Source organism: Macaca nemestrina, chromosome 4, assembly GCF_043159975.1.
Source record: "Macaca nemestrina isolate mMacNem1 chromosome 4, mMacNem.hap1, whole genome shotgun sequence".
Classification (NCBI taxonomy): Eukaryota; Metazoa; Chordata; class Mammalia; order Primates; family Cercopithecidae; genus Macaca; species Macaca nemestrina.
The window spans coordinates 19,970,650-19,993,312 of record NC_092128.1 but is presented as its reverse complement, the minus strand read 5'-3'; the positions used below and the strand labels follow the sequence as shown (position 1 = coordinate 19,993,312).

Below are 22,663 nucleotides of genomic sequence, written 5' to 3'. Positions count from 1 at the left end.
AGAGGGAGAGAGGGAGGGAGGGAGGGAAAGAAAGAAAAGAAAAAAGAAAAGACAGTATTAAGAGTGATTATACAGTGATATTATGAGGGGATTATTACGTCTTCCTTCATACATTCCTGTACTCTTCAAAATTTCCACAATGGGCCGGGCGCGGTGGCTCAAGCCTGTAATCCCAGCACTTTGGGAGGCCGAGGCGGGTGGATCACGAGGTCAGGAGATCAAGACTATCCTGGCTAACATGGTGAAACCCCGTCTCTACTAAAAATACAAAAAACTAGCCGGGCGTGGTGGCGGGCGCCTGTAGTCTCAGCTACTTGGGAGGCTGAGGCGGGAGAATGGCGTGAACCCGGGAGGCGGAGCTTGCAGTGAGCCGAGATCGCGCCACTGCACTCCAGCCTGGGAGACACAGCGAGACTCCGTCTCAAAAAAAAAAAAAAAAAAAAAAAAAAAAAAAAAAAAAAAATTTCCACAATGACATAGTCTTATATTTTCAAAAAATAATTTTGGAAAAATATTCCTAATAAGAGAGAGAGAAATTCAAAAATATAATAATACATTATTTTTTAAATAAAAATGGCATTACAGGCCGGGTGCGGTGGCTCAAGCCTGTAATCCCAGCACTTTGGGAGGCCGAGACGGGCGGATCACGAGGTTAGGAGATCGAGACCATCCTGGCTAACACGGTGAAACACCGTCTCTACTAAAAAATACAAAAAACTAGCCGGGCGAGGTGGCGGGCGCCTGTAGTCCCAGCTACTTGGGAGGCTGAGGCAGGAGAATGGCGGGAACCCGGGAGGCGGAGCTTGCAGTGAGCTGAGATCCAGCCACTGCACTCCAGCCTGGGTGACAGAGCAAGACTCCGTCTCAAAAAAAAAAAAAAAAAAAATGGCATTACAAATCAATTTACAAACACTCCAGACAGTACCGAGAATAAGATTTATACTTTGACCATATGCCAGTAAAAATAAAAAGGAAATTACTACATATACACATAAAATATAAATGAATTTTATTTATGAAAGTATAGATGTACAGCAAATAGGAAAGACAATACATTAAAAGAACATATACTATAACCAGGCAGAGTTTTATCTCAGGAATTTAAGGAAGTTTTAATATTACAAAAACTCTTATTTTAATCATATTAAGCAATTTAAGTGATAAAAATATGATTGTATCAAAAGACACCAATTCCTTTTATCAAGCTTTTAGCTTCCAACAAACAAGAATAGAAGATGTTATTTCTGTTATCCTAACAAAGAACATTTGTTTAAAACCAACAATTAACTTCATATGTAATGAAGAAATATCAAAAAAACATTACAATTTTATGAAACACAAAAATAAAATAGAAATACCTATGATTTTATATTTAGAAAAAGCAAACACACCATCTAAAACTGTTAGAACAAAGACAATCACCAAAAGATACATATTTTAAAAGTTAATAGCTTTCTAATAATAGAGATTCCCATACTGACAGCAACATACACATATAAAACAGCCAAGAAAGAATTAAGGTATATATAAAACCTAGACAAAAAGAAGAACCAAGTAGAATGAAAAAAAAATCAAGAAACGTGATAATAATGGAGACTAAATCCCTCAATGGAAAGAATTACTATCATAAATGTAAGTCTGAAAGAGTTAACTTTAGATGTAGACAAGTCAAATTGAAGCACTAAAAAGATGTTGACCTGATAGCACACATTCCTTAGGGGGAAAAAAGATTTTTTAATATTGGAAAAAATATGGCTAGGCATAGTGGCTCATGCCTGTAATCCCAGCATATTAAGAGGCCAAGGCGGGAGGACTGCTTGAGCTTAGGAGTTCAAGACCAGCCTGGGCAACATAGTGAGACCTTGTCTCTACTAAAAACCTAAAAAAATTAGCTGAGTATGGTGGCATGCACCTATAGTCCCAGCTACTAGGGAAGCTGAGGCAAGAGGATGGCTTGAGCCCAAGATACCAAGGTTGCAGAGAGCGATAATTGTGCCCTGCACTCCAGCCTGGGCAACAGAGCAAGACCCTGTCTCAAAAAAATGTAGGAGAAGAAGGAAAAACAATGAACACCAATATGCTACTGATTCACACGGATTCAAAGACAAAGTATAATCCATTATATGGCAAAAAAAAATATGTCTTCACTACTAAGTGTTACAACTACCAAGAATAAATAATGCTTTGCTCACAGCTAGGGAGTAAAAACACACAGCATTGCAACATAAAGTAAGTGCTATGCTAGGCCTGTGAGAATGCTACAAGAGCCACCTCTTTTGGAGTCAAGAAAGGCCAACCTGGCATTTTGAAGAATCCAATTTTGCCAGGTTGTGAGGTAGGAAGGAGGAAGGAGGAATGACACTTATAAAAGAGGGAACATCAGGCTGGGTGCAGTGGCTCATGCCTATAACCCCAGCACTTTGGGAGGCCGAGGTGGGCGGATTACCTGAGGTCAGGAGTTCAAGACCAGCCTGACCAACATGGTGAAACCCCATCTCTAGTAAAAATACAAAAATTAGCCAGGCATGGTGGTGCACACTTATAATCCCAGCTACTCGGGAGGCTGAGGCAGGAGAATCACTTGAACCTGGGAGACACAGGTTGCAGTGAGCCGAGATCATGCCACTGCACTCCAGCCTGGGCGACAGAGTGAGACTCCATCTCAAAGGAAAAAACAAAAAACAAAAACAGGGAACATCATTTACAGAGAATCACAAGACGAAATAGCACATTCCAGAAATTCCAAGTAGGTCAAGTATATACAATGTTGGTCTGCATTTTAAAAACTCGACTAAAGTCAACATTCAATCAGAAAATGTCTCATAACAATCTGAATTTCTGGCTTCTTTTTAAAAAACTGGGCAATATGACAAAGTGGGCCCACATTCCCACATGGATACAAGAGGCAGGCATCCCTTTTAGATGGGACAGTTTGCCACAGCACTTCTCCCTTCTCCCACTTCTCTTGCATCCAGTTCACTTCACCCATTTAACTCACCTTTCTAGTCCCTGCAGGCGTCTGAATTTAGGAATACTACCCTACATGATGAGGACCAAGGAAGGTTTCAGGAGGAAAAAAGCCGTATGATTGGGTTTGCTTTCAAAACATCAGGCAGCCAGATGGAAGGCTGGAGAAGTGAAGAGTGGCACGGAGAACAGTGAAATCCACAAAAGCCTATTCTATTAAAGATTAAAATGGGGCTACCATCACTGCAGTGGGAACAGGGCACCTTTTACCAAAAACTCCCGAAACACATGTCTTGAAAACCACGGAGTTTACGCATCTGTGGGATATATGCAGGAAGGTGATGAGGGTTTGAAACAAGGCAGTAAGTAAGGGGTGGAAAGAAAGGGGCAGAGAAGGATAACTATTTGAAAGGCTTATGAGGGGAAGAAACTCTCCAACACTGGGTAACCAATTTGACAAAGGGAACAAGGAGAAAGAAAAGTATAGGACAATTTACAGCTTTTTGCCTATGCCATTAGGTAGATAGTGGGGACATTCAAAAATAAGGAAATAAAAGGAGGAACAAGACTAGAGGGAAATTCATAATTCAACTTAGAATATGTTGAATTTGTAGAGTCTACAGACATGCGACTTTACATCAAAAACCCCGATAAATTACCAAAGAAAACTCTTCTCCAACTATAACGCAGTAACTTTCTAACAGCCGAATCATGAGTGAAAATCAGAGAAAGACAGGTACGGTTATATAAAATATTTTACAGAATGAATGAATACCAACAGAACTAAGATTAAAGTAGACTATTATAGAATTGAATAAAATACTACAACAAAGATGACAGAGGACCAATAACTTCACATATAAAAGCATAATGATAAGATATAAAAACAGAACATAAACAAGTAAAGGTCCACCAAGTCTCTCAATGTAAAGGAAATGCATTTATACCCTACACTGTTTCCATTAAAGATTTAAGATAGCTCACTACAAAAATAGTGAATGATTAGTAAACAGTAATCAAATAGTAAAATGATAAGTGTAAATAATAGTAATAATTAAATGTAAAATAATTTTTTTACTTATCACCAGAAGAAATCTGGACTAGAAAAAAAGAAACAAAATATGCAGAGCATAAGGGCTTTCAGAAATATTGCTGACAATGAAAGTAAAAAGGTCAACACAAGTGGGATGACTCTTACTATCCATTAGGAGAAAACACAGCCATTTCTCACTTTAAAAAGGACACTTTTGCTTTTCCCCGAATTGAAGAGATAGCATTTCATGATAAAAATTTCTCTACATTAATTTAGCTTTATGAAAACTTATTACATTGTCTCTGTTTCTCAAATGTTATGTTACTGCAGGACAGTTGAATTTAAAAAAAAAAAACAACAACAATCTACACAGTGACATTTGGGGATAACTACAATAAACAGAACAAAAAATTTAATTTCATAAAGCTGCTTCTTGTGGTACCCCTTGATGAAGATAAACCACAAAATATTGAAATGTAACTCAATGAACATAGCTAGATAGGTGGAGAGTAGGAAGGAAGGGAGAAGGGAGAAAGGGGAAAGGGAACATGAAATGCGTGAGGTATACAGATGTCTGATGGTCCATCCTGAGCCACAGGAAGAATGGATACAATTTAAAGGAATGGATAAACTGCCCATCCTTCAAACTATAGCAACTGGGCTTTGGTAAAAGTTCAATAAGAGATGAAGAGTAGAAAGAGTCTCACGCCTGTAATCCCAGCACTTTGGGAGGCCGAGGCAGGCAGATCACCTGAGGTCAGGAGTTCGAGACCAGCCTGACCAACAAAGTGAAACCTCGTCTCTACTAAAAATACGTAATTAACTGGGCGTGGTGGCACATGCCTGTAATCCCAGCTACTTGGGAAGCTGAGGCAGGAGAATCGCTTGAACCCAGGAGGTGGAAGTTATGGTGAGCTGAGATTGTACCATTGCACTCCAACCTGGGCAACAAGAGTGAAACTGTCTCAAAAAAAAAAAAAAAAAAAAAGAGTAGACAGAGTGAGGTAGAAGTCTCTGGAGAGAACCCAAAGGTTATATACTCTGTACTACTGGCTGAGGATGGACCTACAAAAATTGAGTATCATCCAAACACAGTATTGCTGAGGTCCTTTCATGAAAATTGTGAAGTCTCATTAAAGGCTGTCCCACATCAGCATAGATGAGGACCCCATTAATAAAAGGCCAAATGTAAAATGAAAAAATAAGGACAATCAGAAAGCAGACACCAGAAAACTATTCACTCATATATATATTTTTAAAAATGCAAATGACAGTATCCCTTAGCATCTATAAGCTAAGCAAAAGTAAAAAATAGCTGGAAAAATTCAATATTCTGCAGATTTTAAGACAGGAGTTATACTTGTTAGAGGCTGGGTGCAGTGGCTCACGCCTGTAATCCTAGCACCCTGGGAGACTGAGGCAGGCAGATTGCTTGAGCCCAGGAGTTCAATAATAGCCTGGACAATATGGCAAAATACCCTCTCTACAAAAAAAATACAAAAAACTAGCCAGTAGTGGTGCATACCTGTAGTCCCAGCTACTTAGGAGGCTGAGGTGGGAGGATCACCTGAGCTCAGGAAGTCAAGGCTGCAGTGAGCTGAGATCACGTCACTGCACTCCAGCCTGGACAACAGAGCAAGATCATCTCAAAAAAAAATTGTTAGAAAAAGGCAAGTAGTTAAATAAACTATGAGATATTAATGTATCTGTGCAAAAACATGATTATGTATGATGTGAACAAATATAGAAAGATGCTTATGAAACAATATTAAGTAAAAAAAAAAAAAAAAAAAAGTGTGCAAAGTACTCTATGATTGCCACAATATAAACTGACAGAAAAACTGTGGTGGACCAGAGCTCCATCCACCCAGCCTGAGGAAAGCACCTAGGAGCTGCAGGTAGAAGCTGCCATCTTTAGCACTTGCCCTGGACTGGCCCCATCTGCACTCAATTTTAGCCTCTTTGCCTGCTCAAACTCCAACCCCATCCCCAACCACCCATGCCCAACTGTATTCTTCCAAAAGGACATTTTCTCCTTTTCCATCTTCTTTACTTCTCACGACACACTGTGAGGTAGATGTTATTATGACCATTACAAATCTATCGTTAAATGAATGAATGGTTACAAATTAAAGCTAAACAGAAGGCTTGTTTTCAGATCTTCCAAGCTGGACAAGCTTCTTCTTAGTTCACTGACCCCCTTTAAGGTTTACCTGGGCAGGGCTTCTTAGCCGACTGAGCAGGGACAGAAGCCAGAGGACCGGCTTCTGCGGCTCCAGCCGCGTGCACTCCTTGCTTCTCAAGGCCTTGTGAATGCTCAGTAGAAGGCGATGAATTATCTACAAAGAGGAAAGGGGTAAGTTTTCCTATGATACCCCAAGTTTCATTTTATGTTGGGAGCAACAGCCCAGCTAACCAGACATCAGACAAGACTCTCAACACCTGGATTTGGAGAGTTCATGTCTTCTGGGTTTTAAAAAATTCTGTGTGTGTTTGTGTATAAAAAATAGAGAGAGAGAGAGAGAGAGAGAGAGAGAGCAAGCGGAAAGTCATTATGTCACAGGAGAGACCAAGCAAAACCAGATGAAGACAGTGACAGGCCCTAGACACAGCATAGGGTAGAAGGTACCTGCCAACCTGCCACCACTCACGGTTCCCTAAACAGCCCTGACACTGGTATATGCAGAGCCCTCCCTGCCTGCACTCACTACGTCTGACACTGACATCCCAAAATATGAAAAGCTTAGCATGGCAAAGGTTTGGCAACTCCACTTTTGGTGATTTACCTTTCCCAACAGCAATTCTCCTAAGCCTACCACCCACTGATTTTCAGGTACCAGCAAATGTAACGGAATAAGTAACCGAATGCATTATAATTAACACCAAATCACACTTTGCAGACTTTAAAAAACTACTAAAGGCCAGGTGCAGTGGCTCATGCCTGTAATTCCAACACTTTGGGAGGCCAGGGCTGGAGGACTGCTTGAGCCCAGGAGTTCAAAACCAGCCTGGTCAACACAGCAAAACCTTGTACCTACAAAAGAAAAATTTAAAAAAAAAACAGCTGGACATGGTGGCATGTGCCTATAGTTCCAGCTACTAGGGAGGCTGAGCAGAAAGATCACTTGAGCCCAGGAGTTCCAGGCTGCAGTGAGTCATGATTGCGCCACTGTACTCCAGCCTAGGCAACAGAGCAAGATTCTGTCTCCAAAAACAATAACAAAAATTACTGAAAGACTATGGGAATATATTTATAATGGGAATATGCAATATTCCTAGCAAGATGAGAAAATATGTTGTATAAAGTAGAAACTTAAGATATTAAATTAACATGTACTTTGAGCACAACTGGATTCGTGTTTGTATATAACAGAACTAAATGGCCTATAATAAAATTGTAACAAGTATAGTAGATTAGAGTGAGCAAAATCATATACAATTTGCATTTCCAGTTGCTATTTTCCAAATTGTTCTACAATGTCATCAAAATTACTTAAAAATTAACAAAGCCAAAAATTCTATTTATGAAAAGAAAGTCATCCCTACATTAATCTTACTTTTCCAGTCACTGGTCCATCTCCTTCCTCTTTTTCCTAACCACGTTGTTAAAACTGTTCTACTGGGCCAGGCGCGTGGCTCATGCCTATAATCCCAGCACTTTGGGAGGCCGAGGCAGGCAGATCATGAGGTCAAGAGATTGAGACCATCCTGGCCAACATGGTGAAACCCTGTCTCTACTAAAAACACAAAAATTAGCTGGGCGTGGTGGCACATGCCTGTAGTCCCAGCTACTCAGGAGGCTGAGGCAGGAGAATCACTTGAACCCGGGAGGCAGAGGTTGCAGTGAGCCACGATCGCGCCACTGCACTCCAGTCTGGGCGACAGACCAAGACTCCGTCTCAATAAAAAACCTGACATCCAATTTACCAACAAGCTACTGTTCAATCACTTGGGTAGATTTTAGTAGCTGGCAGTGACAGTGCTAAAGATAAACTCCATCCCTTTCCTCCTTTGGTTAGGATCACCATTCTATACAATAAAATGTTGCCTGTTCTAAATTTTCCCAAGAACAAAGCTAAAATTAACATAGGAACTGCTTTGCCCCCCGACTCACTTTCATGTCAGTGTTCTTATTTCTTTACAGTGAAGCAGCCCAAAACTATATCTCTGATACTTCTCTGTCCTCCTTGGATTTTCCTACCTGTATTTTCAAGCATTTTGTGCAGCTTCATATGCTTGTAGGTGGAGATTATCTGAAAATTAACAACACTTGGAATATTCAGTCCTTGGTCCTGCAGCAGCTTCAAGGATGCAGCATGGATAAGCTGATGGGACCGTTTGCAGGTCTGGAGTTTGCACTCTCCCTTGACAAAGGATTTGCACACGTGAAACTTGTTGCATTTATCCTTCAGGTTGCAGTAGCCATAGAGGGCTTCCCCTTTGTTGTAGAGCAAACAGACCTGGTACAGAAATGAGGCAACACCTGAAACACTAGTTTTCTTTTATTTATTTATTTATTTATTTATTTATTTATTTAGGGAGATGGAGTCTCGCTCTGTCACCCAGGCTGGAGTGCAGTGGCACCATCTTGGCTCACTGCAACCTCCATCTCCTGGGTTCAAGCGATTCTCCTGCCTCAGCCTCCTGAGTAGCTGAGACCACAGGCATTCACCACCACAGCCAGGTAATTTTTGTATTTTTAGTAGAGACAGGGTTTCACCATGTTGGCCAGGATGGTCTCCAACTCCTCACCTCAGGCGATCTGCCCGCCTCGGCCTCCCACAGTGCTGGGATTACAGGTGTGAGCCACCACACCCGGCCAATATTAGTTTTCACTCCATCTTTCAAGCCAAAAACTATAGCTTCTCTAACTAAACTAAGACTAAATGACTCCTTCTGATCACCAGTGGCTGTTAAAGTCTTGGGGTGAAAGCCTGATGATAGCACAGTGGTGCTAACCATACTCCAGCTGCTGTGGGTACTGGCTGCTCGTGACTCACAGTTGCCCCTCTCTTACTTTACACTCTCAGCTGACCTGCCCTCTGCCCCCAAGGCCTGTAGCCAATGAATGACTTAGATAAAGCTAAAAAAATGCTGAAGTGCCTCAAAGCTAGACTCAGTGTGATCTTTGTTCCACAGCTCCCCATGAATCAAGTCAAGGCCAGACCTAATGTGACTGTAGCTTTTCCTTCCTTAGACCCTGCTTCCCTCTCTCCCATACTGGGTTTTCCTGAAAAGCCCACCCTCAAAAAAACTCACATGCACCTCAGTCTCTATCTCAGGCTCTGCTTCCAGGGAAACCAATTTCAACAGGTGGCACAAAGATATAATTTATGATCCAGACAAGGGCATTTTTAGGGTGCAAGGGAGCACTATTAATAATCACCCTGGGACAACTCAGACAAACTGGGTCTATCCCAGACACACCAAGACCACACTGAAGGGGAACTTTATAATGATGGGATCAGGCTGTTGACCCTGAAACCACGCATCAGTCTTAGCCTCTCACCCAAGGATGACATCATATGCCTCCCGATGTGATGCAACAGGAAACAGAACTGTCCAGGTTTTACTATGAACATCCGACATCCCCAGAAACCCCTCAGTCCCAGGCAAATGGGATGGTGAGTCACCCTAACAATGCTCCACATGTAAAAAAATTCCTGCTATAAAATAAATCCTGGCCGGGCGTGGCGGATGATGCCTGTAATCCCAGCACTTTGGGAGGCCGAGGCAGAAGGATCACCTGAGGTCAGGAATTCAAGACCAGCCTGGCCAACACGGTGAAACCCCAACTCTACTAAAAATACAAAAATTAGCCGGGCATGGTGGCACACACCTGTAATTCCAGCTACTAAGGAGGCTGAGGCAGGAGAATCACATGAACTGGGGAGGTGGAGGTTGCAGTGAGCCAAGACTGTGCCACTGCACTCCAGCCTGGGCGACAGAGCGAGACTCCGTTTCAAAAATAAATAAATAAATAAAATAAAGTAAAATAAATCCTAAACCTGACCAAAATTTGAGGGATACAGGAACATGTTAAATACTACTACAGGAATGTAATCAGTCAAATCTAAAATATGGGAAATCCTACAAGACACAGACGACCTGGTTTAAAACGAAATAGCATCCTATTTATAATTGTGATGCCAATTTTCTAAAATAAATTCATAACTTTAATGCAATTCCTACCCTTCTCAAAGAATTCCTTTAAAATACTTTTAGGAATTTAAGTGATTCTAAAGCTTATCTGGAAAAGGAAACACGAATTGATTAAACAAGCAAACAAAATCAGCCAGGCACAGTGGCTCACGGCTGTACTCCTAGCAGTTTGGGAGACCAAGGATGGCAAACCGCTTCAGCCAAGGAGTTCGAGACCAGCCTAGGCAACACAGCAAGACCCTGTCTCTACAAAAAAATTTTAAGGCCGGGCGCGGTGGCTCAAGCCTGTAATCCCAGCACTTTGGGAGGCCGAGACGGGCGGATCACGAGGCCAGGAGATCGAGAGACAATCCCGGCTAACACGGTGAAACCCCGTCTCTACTAAAAAATACAAAAAAACTAGCCGGGCGAGGTGGCGGGCGCCTGTAGTCCCAGCTACTCGGGAGGCTGAGGCAGGAGAACGGCGTAAACCCGGGAGGCGGAGCTTGCAGTGAGCTGAGATCCGGCCACTGCACTCCAGCCTGGGTGACAGAGCAAGACTCCGTCTCAAAAAAAAAAAAAAAAAAAAAAAAAAAATTTAAAAGTAGGCGGGGCACACCGGCTCACACCTGTAATCCTAACACTTTGGAAGGCCAAGGCAGGCAGATTGCCTGAACTCACGAGTTTCGGACCAGTCTGGGCAACATGGCGAAACCCTGTCTCTACTAAAAACACAACAAATTAGCTAGGCATGGTGGCACATGTTTGTAGTCCCAGCTACTCGGGAGGCTGAGGCACGAGAATTGCTTGAACCTGAGAGGCGGAGGTTGCAGTGAACTAAGATCACGCCACTGCACTCCAGTCTGGGTGACAGAGCGAGACTATCTACAAAACAAACAAAAACAAAACAAAACAAAAAAAAGTATCTGGAGGCCAGGCACTGTGGCTCACAACTGTTATCCCAGCACTTTGGGAGGCCGAGGTGGGCGGATCATTTGAGGTCAGGAGTTCAAGACCAGCCTGGCCAAAACGACAAACCCCATCTCTACTCAAAATACAAAAAATTAGCTGGGTATGGTGGCAAGCGCCTGCAATCCCAGCTACTCAGGGGTCTGTGGCAGGAGAATCGCTTGAACCAGGGAGTTGGAGATTGCAGTGAACCAAGATCACACCACTGCACTCCAGCCTAGGTGACAGAGCAAGAGTCAGTCTCAAAAAACAAAACAAAAAAAAAGTAGCTGGGTGTGGTGATGAACACCTGTAGTCCCAGCTACTAGAGAGGCTGAAATACAAGGATTGCTTGAGCCCAGGAGGTCAAGGTTGCAGTGAGCTATGATCAGCCTGGGCAACATGGCAAAACCCTGTCTCTGCACTCCAGCCGGGACAACACAGCGAGACCATGTCTCAAAAAGAGTAAATAAATAAACTTTAAAAATGAAAGATAAACTACTTTAGTATGATAGTGGTTCAAGAATTGGAGATCATGAAAAATAGATCCTAGACCTACTCCAAATATTGGAACAGCCTGTTCCTTACAGATTTGTTAGAATTAAGGAGAATAGGGATATGTAAGTCAAAGGGAACAAAGTTTCAATTAGACAGGATGAATTTCTGGAAATCTACCGTACAGCATGGTGACTGTAGTTAATAATAACGTAATGGCCAGGCACAGTGGCTCACACCTGTAATCCCAGCGCTCTAGGAGGCCGAGGAAGGCGGATCATGAGGTCAGGACATCGAGACCATCCTGGCTAACATGGTGAAACCCCATCTCCACTAAAAAAAATACAAAAAATTAGCTGGGCATGGTGACAGGCGCCTGTAGTCCCAGCTACTCTGGAGGCTGAGGCAGGAGAACAGCGTGAACCCGGGAGGCGGAGCTTGCAGTGAGTCGAGATCGCGCCACTGCACTCCAGCCTGGATGACAAAGTGAGACTCCATCTCAAAAAAAAAAAAAAGAAAAAGAAAAGAAATTTTTTAAAAAATAACATACTGTATACCTAAAAATTGCTGTCCTTACCACACCCAAAAAATAATAGCTATGTGAAGTAACGGTATGCTAATTAGCTTAATCATTGCAATCAATTCACAATGTAAATATATTAAAACATCACATTATACACTGTAAATATAAAATTTTTGTCAACTATACTTCAATACAGACAAAAATTTGATAGAATTCAACTGTAAAACTACGTAAGCCTGGCCAGGCAGTGGCTCACACACCTGTAATCCCAGTACTTTGGGAGGCTGAGGCAAGGGGATCACTTGAGGTCAGGCATTTAAGACCAGCCTGGCCAACACGGTGAATTGCTGTCTCCACCAAAAAGTACAAAAATTAGCTGGACATGGTGGCACATGCCTATAGTCCCAACTATTCAGGAGGCTGAGGTAGGAGAATCACTTGAACTCAGGAGGCAGAGGCAACAGTGAGCCGAGGTACTTCTGGCCTGTGTAACAGAGTAAGACCCTGTCTCAAACAAAACAAAACAAAACAAAACAAAACAAAAACTATGTAAGTCTGATGTTTTCTTGTGCAAGCCTTCTAATGCTTTGAGGTGTGTTTAATGCTTTTATTTTAAAAATTTTTATGAGACTATTTTGGCTTTCCATTTCTTCTTGAACCCATTTTGACGAGCTATATTTTTCTAGAAATTTGTCCATTAATGCACCAGCATGAAACTTATTTGTCTACTGTCTTTTTTATTGAGAGAGTGGTAAAAGCAATCATCAGGCATTTCATACAAGAGATGTGAGGCACCATTCATGCCTCATGCACTGTGTTTTTCCATGGTCCCTGCTGTCCACATGGTCACGTTTTGTGCCATATGTCACCTACTTCCAGTCCCAGGTGATGGGAACAAGTGGAGGCAGGGGGGAGGCTCCTGTTGTTAGTGCAACCAACCCCTCAGCTGCTCACAAAACACTTAAGTAGTCTAATATGACAAGGTGAGGCTGGGCCCAGGATACACCCCAAAAAAGAGCACACCAAAAAAAATTCGATAGATTTGACAAAATAAAAATACTAAACTTCTATAAATAAAAAAGTACATAAAATTAAAAGGCAAATAGCAGCAGCACCACACCTCCTCTCTGAGAGAGGAAGGACTGGACCCAGCCTCATAGCTGCAGCCACCCTCCTCACCCTTTCTGCCAATAACCTGCTTCAGCTACTGCTTGGATCTATTTCAGGCAACATGGTTGGCTGGAATGCATCTGGCTCAAAACCATGACGTACCAGACTTGGCTTCAGTGCTCGAAGAAATGAAACAGGTTACGCATGTCAGGAAGAAACCTCCTTGTTCCTGAGATCAACTCCAGGACTGCCTTCGGGGTACAGATTCTGCAGCCTTGAGGGCAGCCTCTGCCACCTGCACCAAAGGCTCCAGCTCCTGCCTCTAGTCTTGTGGCTATCTTCCATTTTAGACTCTGAAATGCCTTAGAGTTAAAATCGGGCCACAATTATGAACTATCCTCTGTTTTCTCAACATCTTCCCTTCTTTCCATCCCTCTTCTGGCCAAGTAGAGGTGTCTATGACAGCATCACTGTGCTAGATTAGAAAATCTTACTTTTAATTGGTGGTCTTAATTGATGTTCCAATTTTCTCTTTGGATTTGTACTATTTTGTTTTTAAAACTTCTTTGTATATGGCTAAACCCAAACAAACATACTATTTTGCCATGATAGCAATTATAAAGGGTACCTTTAAAGCGTGTGAAACTGAATCATGTTGCTTCAAAGCAATTAAAATATCTAAAGCCAAAAGAAAAGTAAATGGGGAAAGTACTTGTAACTAATGTGACATGAGGGTGACTCCTCGGTGACTCACCTCTGGTAAAAGACAAGGGTCATTCTGCAAAAGCAGGATCCGAAGCTGGGCTTCATTGAGACCAAAAAGTCCATGGTTTTTCAGCACCTGCATGTTGACAGGTGTGTGGATATCATGGGAAAGGGTACAGGTAGACCTAAAAGAACAAAGTCCTCGGTCAGATGCCCAGGTGAAGAAGGACCAGTCTGTCCAATTCCTTGCCTTGAACAGCTTTCAATTTATTTAATACATGTGAAGTTGAAAAATTTTCATGAAACCGGGGATAGCATGGCCTAATAAGCACTGATGGAAAATAAGAAAGTTGGGTTGAAGCAACTCCGTTCCCAGGGTCATTTGAATTTTCAGTAGGAATGCTTTGAAGCCAAAGATTCACTTCGCTTCAGGATGCACTTCGCACTTCGCCTGAGGATGCGCATTTGTTCTGTAGGCGACTGTACCTGGCCTTCTCCCCGGCCTTCTCCCCGGCAACAGCTGCCCACCCCAACAGTCCACCAACGATAAAAAGAAAGCGCCCCTATCCCCAGCACCGCTTTGGCGGTGTGTGTGGCTAGAGACAACCAAGGAAAATTCGGGGATGTGAAGCACAGCCTGGGGTCAGGAGGCAGCCCCGAACCCCAGCTCTGGCAGTCAGGAACCACAGGGCCTCACCCAAGCCCTCCAGCCCTGTTTCCTGGGGTGGGACTGGCTCAGCGCTGTTAAACCTAGAGGGCGCAGACCTGCTTCTGCAAAAGTGTGTGGGTATGGGGGAACGGGTGATTTCCGGATAAAGGGTCCAGGGATCTCACGGGATCCTCAGACGCCCCTTGCCCCCCACCTCCCGCCAAAGATCACCGGAGTAAGTGAACTCCAACGTCCCAGTCCGGATTTAACCCGGCCGCGTCGCGCAGGATCCGGGGGGCGGGGGCAGCAACTTTTCCAGCGGGGGCGGTAGAGCCGTCTCCATGGAGAGGACCTTCGCGCCTTTCCGCCCAGCTGCTGGGAGTGCGGGGGAGGCCGCCCCGGGAAGGGCCTGCGGGAGGGGGTCGTCCAGCCCCGCGTCCCCGGCCCCGGCCGGGACGAAGCCCCGCTTCCCGTCGCTCCCGCTTCCAGCCGGACGGCCAGGCCAGCGGCCAGCGCCCACAGTCCCCCCCGCCGTCGCCTTCTCACCAGCAGTCCCGGTTGGGGCACTTGCCCAGCATGTGCCGGCGGCAGAAGTGCAGCTGGTCGCAGGCCTGGCACTCGCCGCGCTGGTAGCGGGCGCAGAGGCGCACAGAGGACACGGCCACAACCCTCCAGGCGGAGGTGCCGCCACCGCCCACCGCGCCGGCCGCCGCCTCGGCCTCCGCGTCCCCGAGGCCCTCCTGGGTCTCCACCTCCTGCAGCAGGAAACGCTCGGGCCCGGCGCGCTGCAGCACGTCCCGGAGCCTGGCCTCCGACAGCTCCACGTGGCCGCGCAGGTCCCGCAGGAACATGCGGCCGCCGTGGGCGCACAGCACCTTGGTGAGGAAGGAGCACACCGTGGGCTCCGCCATGGTCGCTGGCGCAGACCCTGTGCGCGCGGCGCCGAGAGAGAGCCGGGGCGGGCAGGCTCCTCCCAGTCACGTCCACGATTTCCAGCGAACATTCCGGGGATGGGCCTGGGCCTGGCGAGGGGTGGGCCTGCGGGAGGCCGGGCGAGGGGCGGCCCCGGCGCGTGGAAACAGAGTACGGGGCCTGCCGATCCCCTGGACGCGGACTCTGGCGGGGACAGCGTTGATGGAGCGTCTGCTGTGCCCGGGCGCCGTTCAGGGCGAGGCCTAGCCTTGAGGAGCTTGTATAGTGGGAGTCACAAAGGACTCGCCAAGAAGTAAGACAACAACTGGTAGTGCTAGGGAGGCCTTCGGAGAAGGTGAAATAGGTAAAAAGTGGTAGGTGGTGAGTGGCCGGGCTGCTTCTGGGGAGGTGGCCACTAGCCACATGTGGCTGCTGAGCACTTCTGGGATTTGTTGTTGTTGTTGTTGTTGTATTTTTGTTTTTATTTTTATTTTTATTTTTGGAGACAAGGTCTCACTTTATCGCCCATGCTGGAGTGCAGTGGCGCTATCATAGTTTGTTGCAGCCTGGAACTCCTGGGCTCAAGCGATCCTCCCACCTCAGCCTCCTGAGTAGCTGGGACCAAAGGTTCACACCACTAATTTTTTTGGTTTTTGTTTTGTTTTGTGGAAACAGGGGTCTCCCCATGTTGCCCAGGCTGGTCTCGAACTCCTGAAGCGCTCCACCTGCCCCCGCCTCCCAGAGCACTGGAATTACAGGCGTGAGCCACCCCGCGGGACTGCTGAGCTTTATTGGAAAGTGGCTAGTCCGAATTGAGATGTGATGTAAGTGTGAGAAACACACACTAGATTTTGAAGACTGAGAATGAAAAAAAGGATGTAAAATATCTCATTAACTTTATATGAATCACATGTTAAACTGATAATATTTTGGATATATTTGGATAAATAAAATATTACGACAACTTCATGTGTTGCTTCTACTTTCCTAATGTAGCTACGAGGAAATTTTAAATTGCAAATGTGAATTACCTTATTTTTGTTGAGCGCCAGTCTAGACCTGCCTTAAGCATCCATGCTTTTTGTCCAACACCTTGCTTGTTTAATGAACATTTGTTGGGCCAACTACTAACGCAGTGACAGTACAAAGATGAATCAGACCATCAGAGAACTCAGCCAGCTTAGCTGCTGTTTTACAAGGTGCTTGTGAGGATTAAATGCATTAATGTCGTGTGATGTAAAGAAGTTGGAGAGGAAGACAATTGGCCAGATGCCGGAAGACCTACGCTGCCATGCTGTGAAATACGGACTTATATCCCGAGAACTTTGGGAAGTCACTAAAGGATTTTCATCCGGGAAGTGTGGATGTCTCCTGAATGCCACTCAAGGTGTGTCACTCAGCTCTGAGCTTTAACGTCTTCTCTTCAGCAAAACCTTTCCTGACCTCTCAAATCAAAAGTAGCTCCCCAGTCTGCATGGAACTTACCACTGATATTTTTCCTGTTTATTGTTTTATATATTTGGCTATAGAATTCAGGCTCATGAAAGCAGGAACCTTGTTTTGTTCATTGCTGTATCCCTACCACCTAAAATAGTACCTGGCTGTATTGTAGGATAGGTGTTTTAGAAAAAAACCTGGCAGCAATGAGAAGAATGGATTTCTAGAAAAGCAAGACAAGGTGGGGAATAACAGAAAATAAACAGGATTTGAGGGACTACAACCCCAATATTATTTATGTTGAGTTTGCAGTGGACAACCCAAGGTAAGATGCTCAACAGGCAGGTGTATTCGGTATACAGGTCTAGACCTTGAGGGACATGAGAAGGGAAGGGATGTGGATTTGTGTTACATCAGAGTGTTAGGTAACTGAGAGTTGATAAGATCACCTGGCAAAAATGGAGAGTGTGAAAAAGCGGAGGTGGGGGGAAAGAACCTTGGCAAATACCCACATTAAATAAGCAAGTGGGGGAAGAGAAGAATAGGCAGTAGCCTGCGTCCCCTTGGCACTCAGTATTTGTTCCTGAACTCGCTGCCTAAGCTTTTTCCAACAGAAGGAGCAAGCAGCCAGCAGGAAAGGCAGGCTACAATTACCAAGGAGCCAACACCTCCAGGAAGAGCCCTCATCCAGGGATGCTGGGGAGTTGTTGGTTTGACGATGCACTCTCAACCCCAAAGTTGGCATGAGGATTATTTTAAACTAAAGATATTTAAGATTCAAAAGAGGCAAAAAGAAGCCTTCTCGAAGCTTCCTTTATTTCAGTAAAAGCAGAAGCTTCTGGGAATGAGGCTGCCATTCATCTCCTCTCCAGGAGTTTATGAACATAAAATAGGAGACCATGTGCACCTGCATAAACAAACATGATCACAAACTTCCTTATCTCCCTTCGTTCTTCCCACAGGAGTCTTTTTGCCCCCCCCCCATTAAGTTAGGTAAATAAATCATCATCACTTCTTTTGTGCACTGCCGTATGCATATATATTTTTTCTCTTGTCAGTTAAATTTGCAGCCCCTCAGAACTGAACCTAAGAGGGTTCAGGAAAAGTTTTTCCTCCCCAGCAATGGATCAAACAGCCCAACTCATTATTCCTCATGTGGAACCACTTGGAGGTGTACATTCCATGGTGTCCCAGTGTTTCCTCAGTGGAACTGAACCCGGGTTGCCCACAGCCACCCCTGCTCATTAGCACTCCCCTTACAGTCTTCCTTTCCCTGCCCCACCTCCCCATTCCCCTGCCAGTGTTTCTTAGGATCTCCTCCCAAGTAAACTGCGTGCATTCAATCCTTGTCTGATTGCTCCTGAGGGAACATAGCCTAACATATAAACTGATAAGGAGAAGTTAGAGAAAAATGAGAGTCATTCATGGACACGCAGAGGAGAGAGTTTCAAGGAGGAAGTGATCAGCATGGTGAGATACTACAGGGAGGAGCTTTCCAACAAGGGAAAGCTTGTAGGCAGTGATAACCTAGGCAAGTTTATTTCAGAGGAGTAACGAGAAAAGGTAGATTTCTGTAGGTTAAAAAAAGAAGAAAGGAAAAATTCGGGACTTTAGACTACTTCTAAAAGTAAGTAAGGTAATAATAAGAGGAAGACACGAGACTGAGAAAGGTATTTTATTATAGGAGAGACAAGCATAGTTACATACTGAGTAGAAAGAGCCAGCAAGGCCGGGCGCGGTGGCTCACGCCTGCAATCCCCAGCACTTCGGGAGGCCAAGGCGAGCGGATCACGAGGTCAGGAGACCGAGACCATCCTGGCTAACATGGTAAAACCCCGTCTCTACTAAAAATACAAAAAATTAACCAGGCATGGTGGCGGGCACCTGTAGTCCCAGCTACTCGGGAGGCTGAGGTAGGAGAATGGCGGGAACCCGGGAGGTGGAGCTTACAGTGAGCCAAGATTGCGCCACTGTACTCCAGCCTGGGGGACAGAGAGAAACTCCATCTCAAAAACAAAACAAAAAGAAAAGAAAGAGCCAGTAAGAAGGGAAAGTTGAAAATAAAGGAGGCCAGGCGTGGTGGCTCATGCCTGCAGTCCCAGCACTTTGGGAGGCTGAGGCAGGAGAATCACTTGAGCGCAGGAGTTTGAGATCCACCTGGGCAACATGGTAGAACCCCATCTCTACTAAAAATGCAAAAATTAGCTAGGCATGGTGGCATGTGCCTGTAGTCCCAGCTACTCAGGAGGCTGAGGTGGGAGGATTGCTTGAGTCTAGGAGGTCAGAGGCTGCAGTGAGCCAAGATCGTGCTACTGTACTCCAGCCTGGGCAACAGAAAAAAGATAGGAAGGAAGGGAAAGGAAAGAAAAGGAAGAAGAAAAAAAAGAAAGAATATAAAGGAAAGGGGAATGGTAATCTGTGGGGGATGTCCATAGGCAGTGAGAGAGAATGGGAGACGTCAGAGGAACTAACGTCCTCCAGGAGGGGAGATGCTTCTTCCATTCACACAACAGGAAAGGAGACAAGGATTAGAGCATCTATTTGTTTTGTTTTGTCTTTTTAAGGCAAGACCAAGAATGGGTGGTGGAGAGTCACTTGAGGAGACCATAAAGGCTTGACAAAGCTGACTTGTGGAATGGGGAGAAGGCTGACAGGTAGGACCAGTGGGTATGGGGAGGGCCTTGTCAAAGCCACAGATTGGTAGTGGCATGGATCCAAACAGTGCTGCAATTCTCCTAAAAGCTCTCAAGGTGTAAGAACAGAATTTGATTGATTCACTGTTAGGTTTTGCCAGTGGATGAGACTTAAGGTCCAAGGTTCTGGATGATTGAAAGTATGAATTCAAAGAGTGATCGGGGGCTGGGTGCAGTGACTCATGCCTGTAATCCCACCACTTTGGGAGGCCAAAGCAGGTGGATTACCTGAGTTCGGGGATTCAAAACCAGCCTTAGCAACATGGTGAAACCCTGTGTCTACCCAAAATTACAAAAATTAGCCAGGTGTGGTGGCACATGCCTGTAGTCCTAGCACTTTGGAAGGCCAAGGCAGGAGGATCACCTGAGGTCAGGAGTTCGACACCAGCTTGGGCAACATATTGAAACCTCATCTCTACTAAAAATTAGCCAAGCATGGCAGTGGGTACCTGTAATCTCAGCTACTCGGGAGGCTGAGGTGGGAGAATCACTTCAACCTGGGAAGCGGAGGCTGCAGTGAGCTGAGATCTCACCACTACACTCCAGCCTGGGAGACAGAGTGAGGCCCTGTCTCAAAAAAAAAAAAGAGAGAGAGAAGAAAAGAAATAGTGGCCAGGGGCTGAACAATGGGCTGGAGACTAGGTAAGGGAGGAGGGAAGACAGTAAGGGGCTGTATGTGAGCAGAGAGAGATGATGTACGAAATGTAGGAAGGCAAGAGAGCTAAAAAGCAGGCTGGGGTCAGAGGTAGAATATAGAGGTTTGGGATTTCAGAAAGAGCAGTTCTAGACCAGATATGGTGGTTCATGCCTGTAATCCCAGCACTTTGGGAGGCCGAGGCAGGAGGAACAATTGAGGTCAGGAATTCAAGACCAGCCTGGCCAACATGTTGAAACCCCATCTCTACTAAAAATTAGCCGGGCATGGTAGCAGGCGCTTGTAATCTCAGCTACTTGGGAGGCTGAGGCAGGAGAATTGCTCAAACCCCAGAGGCAGAGGTTACAGTGAGCTGAGATCACACCATCACTCTCCAGCCTGGGAGACAGAGCAAGACTCTGTCTCAAAAAGAAGAAAGCAGTTCTAGAGTAATTCTGACTGATGACAGTGGGGTGATCGATGTTGATTCCCCGAATAGTGAGGACAGTGAAGACAAGTGTTAATGACATCTAAGGCTAGGGGTGTTGCATGGGTTGACCACAGTGAATACTGAAGGAAAAGGGGGGATTTTGTGTGGAGAGGAAGACTATGAGGCAGAGTGTGGAGAAGACTCCAAGAGTAAATGCACGAGTTAATGGGGGAAGGGTGGGCAGGTGAGAGAGGTCAAGACTGTTCCTACAGATACACACTTAACCTGCAGACTCCGCAGCTGAACTTCCGGGTTTAGAATCTTGGTTCTGTTACTCAGTAGCCGTGACACCATGCACAGGTTATCTGACTCCTCAGCAGAGGTTTAGATCCTGGAGTCAGAGTGTGTGACATTTGAATCTGGGAATAAATAAGACTATTCATGGGGAAGTGCATAAAGGGTAAAAAGATCCCAGAGCAGACTGTTGAAGCGTGTGGATTTTTCAGGAAGAAGAGGGTGACATTAGACGCTGGGCAGGTTCACAAGGGAATGGAAAGAGAAAACAGGAGGTTGAGATTGGGGGTGGTATTTTAGAATTGGAGCTTTTAAGACTTAAGCACTTCCTGGAACGTTCTGATGTCTCCTCCCACTGATTCTGAAGCTCATTCTCAAGCTTATGGTCACTCAGGCATGCATGTGTAGCACGAGCTTTGCAGCCAGTCACTCTGGGGACATACACTGATATCACTGTTATAAATTCATCCGCTCTGGTCTTAACCTTCTAAATGAAACCTGCCTGTTATCCCCTGAACTCTTTCCAAAACATGTCCCAGAACATGGCCCCCATGGCGCTGGACACACACACTTAGCACTCAACTAAGTATTGCCTTTCATGGCAGTTCTCTTTACAGTAGCTAAGGTATGAGGGTATGAGTGGAAAGTGGTTGCTATGTAGCTTCATTTCTTTTTTCTTTTCCTTTTTTTTTTGAGACAGAGTCTTGCTCTGTCACCCAGGCTGGAGTGCAATGGCAGTCTTGACTCACTGCAACCTCCACCTACCAGGTTCAAGCCATTCTCCTGCCTCAGCCTCCCAAGTACCTGGGACTACAGGTGTGCGCCACCACGCCCAGCTAATTTTTGTATTTTTAGTAGAGACAGGGTTTCACCATGTTGGCCAGGATGGTCTCAATCTCTCGACCTCGTGATCCACCTGCCTCAGCCTCCTAAAGTGCTGGGATTATAGGCGTGAGCCACTGCACCCGGCCATAGCTTCATTTCTACCAAATGCTGGACTGAGGAATCCACCAGAAACTAGATAATGGCAGGTTTACTTGGGTGCACTATGACAAAGTAAATATACTCGTAGAAAAAAATAATCAAAAAACTCCAAGATCTGCTCATGCTTGGTTTGATAGCATTTTTGCGTGTTTGAATCCAGGTGCTTTGACAGCAATGACTTTGCTACACCATGCTTTATTTATATTGAGGTCCAGGTCAAATGGCAGTTTTACCTTCACTTTATTAAATCTCTGCTGCCATAGAACTTGCTCTCCCTCTTCATTTCCCTCACTCTCCCTGCTCCCTTCCCACTGAAAGCTTTGTGATTAAAAAAGATAATGAGGCCCGGTGAGGTGGCTCACACCTGTAATCCCAGCACTTTGGGAGGCCGAAGCAGGTGTATCACCTGAGGTCAGGAATTCAAGACCAGCCTGGCCAACGTGGTGAAACCTCATCTACACTAAAAATACAAAAATTAGCCAGGTGTGGTGGCAGGCGCCTGTAATCCCAGCTACTCAGGAGGCTGAGGTAGGAGAATTGCTTGAACTCAGGAGGCGGAGGTAGCAGTGAGCCGAGATTGCGCCACTGCACTCCAGCCTGGGTGACAGAGTGAGACTCCATCTCAAAAAAAAAAAAAAGAAGGTAATGAGTAGGGAAGGGCTTTTGAAGGAGGAATGGCTGATACGGTAATTCTGCTTATCACCATTT

General features: G+C 45.1%; 1 protein-coding gene across 1 annotated transcript; it reads right to left on the bottom strand.

The window, feature by feature from the left end:
* Window positions 1–1,037: 1,037 nt before the first annotated feature.
* Window positions 1,038–15,512, bottom strand: LOC105471303 (ZC3HAV1 like). Its single transcript, XM_011723710.3, has 4 exons — window positions 15,118–15,512; window positions 13,972–14,107; window positions 8,202–8,460; window positions 1,038–6,339 (listed from the first exon to the last, which is right to left on the bottom strand). The coding sequence occupies exons 1-4, from the start codon at window positions 15,480–15,482 to the stop codon at window positions 6,203–6,205; spliced, it is 897 nt and encodes a 298-aa protein (XP_011722012.1). The 5' UTR covers window positions 15,483–15,512; the 3' UTR covers window positions 1,038–6,202.
* Between the last annotated feature and the right edge of the window lie 7,151 nt (window positions 15,513–22,663).

What these genes read in the sequence shown, in the direction of transcription:
- LOC105471303 (XM_011723710.3), bottom strand. Translation starts at nt 15,482, where the DNA reads ATGGCGGAGCCCACGGTGTGCTCCTTCCTCACCAAGGTGCTGTGCGCC. An exon ending in ACCCTTGTCTTTTACCAGAG is followed by an intron (nt 8,461 to 13,971) that starts GTGAGTCACCGA and finishes TTTCTGTACCAG; the next exon opens with GTCTGTTTGCTCTACAACAA. An exon ending in CAAAATGCTTGAAAATACAG is followed by an intron (nt 6,340 to 8,201) that starts GTAGGAAAATCC and finishes TCCTCTTTGTAG; the next exon opens with ATAATTCATCGCCTTCTACT.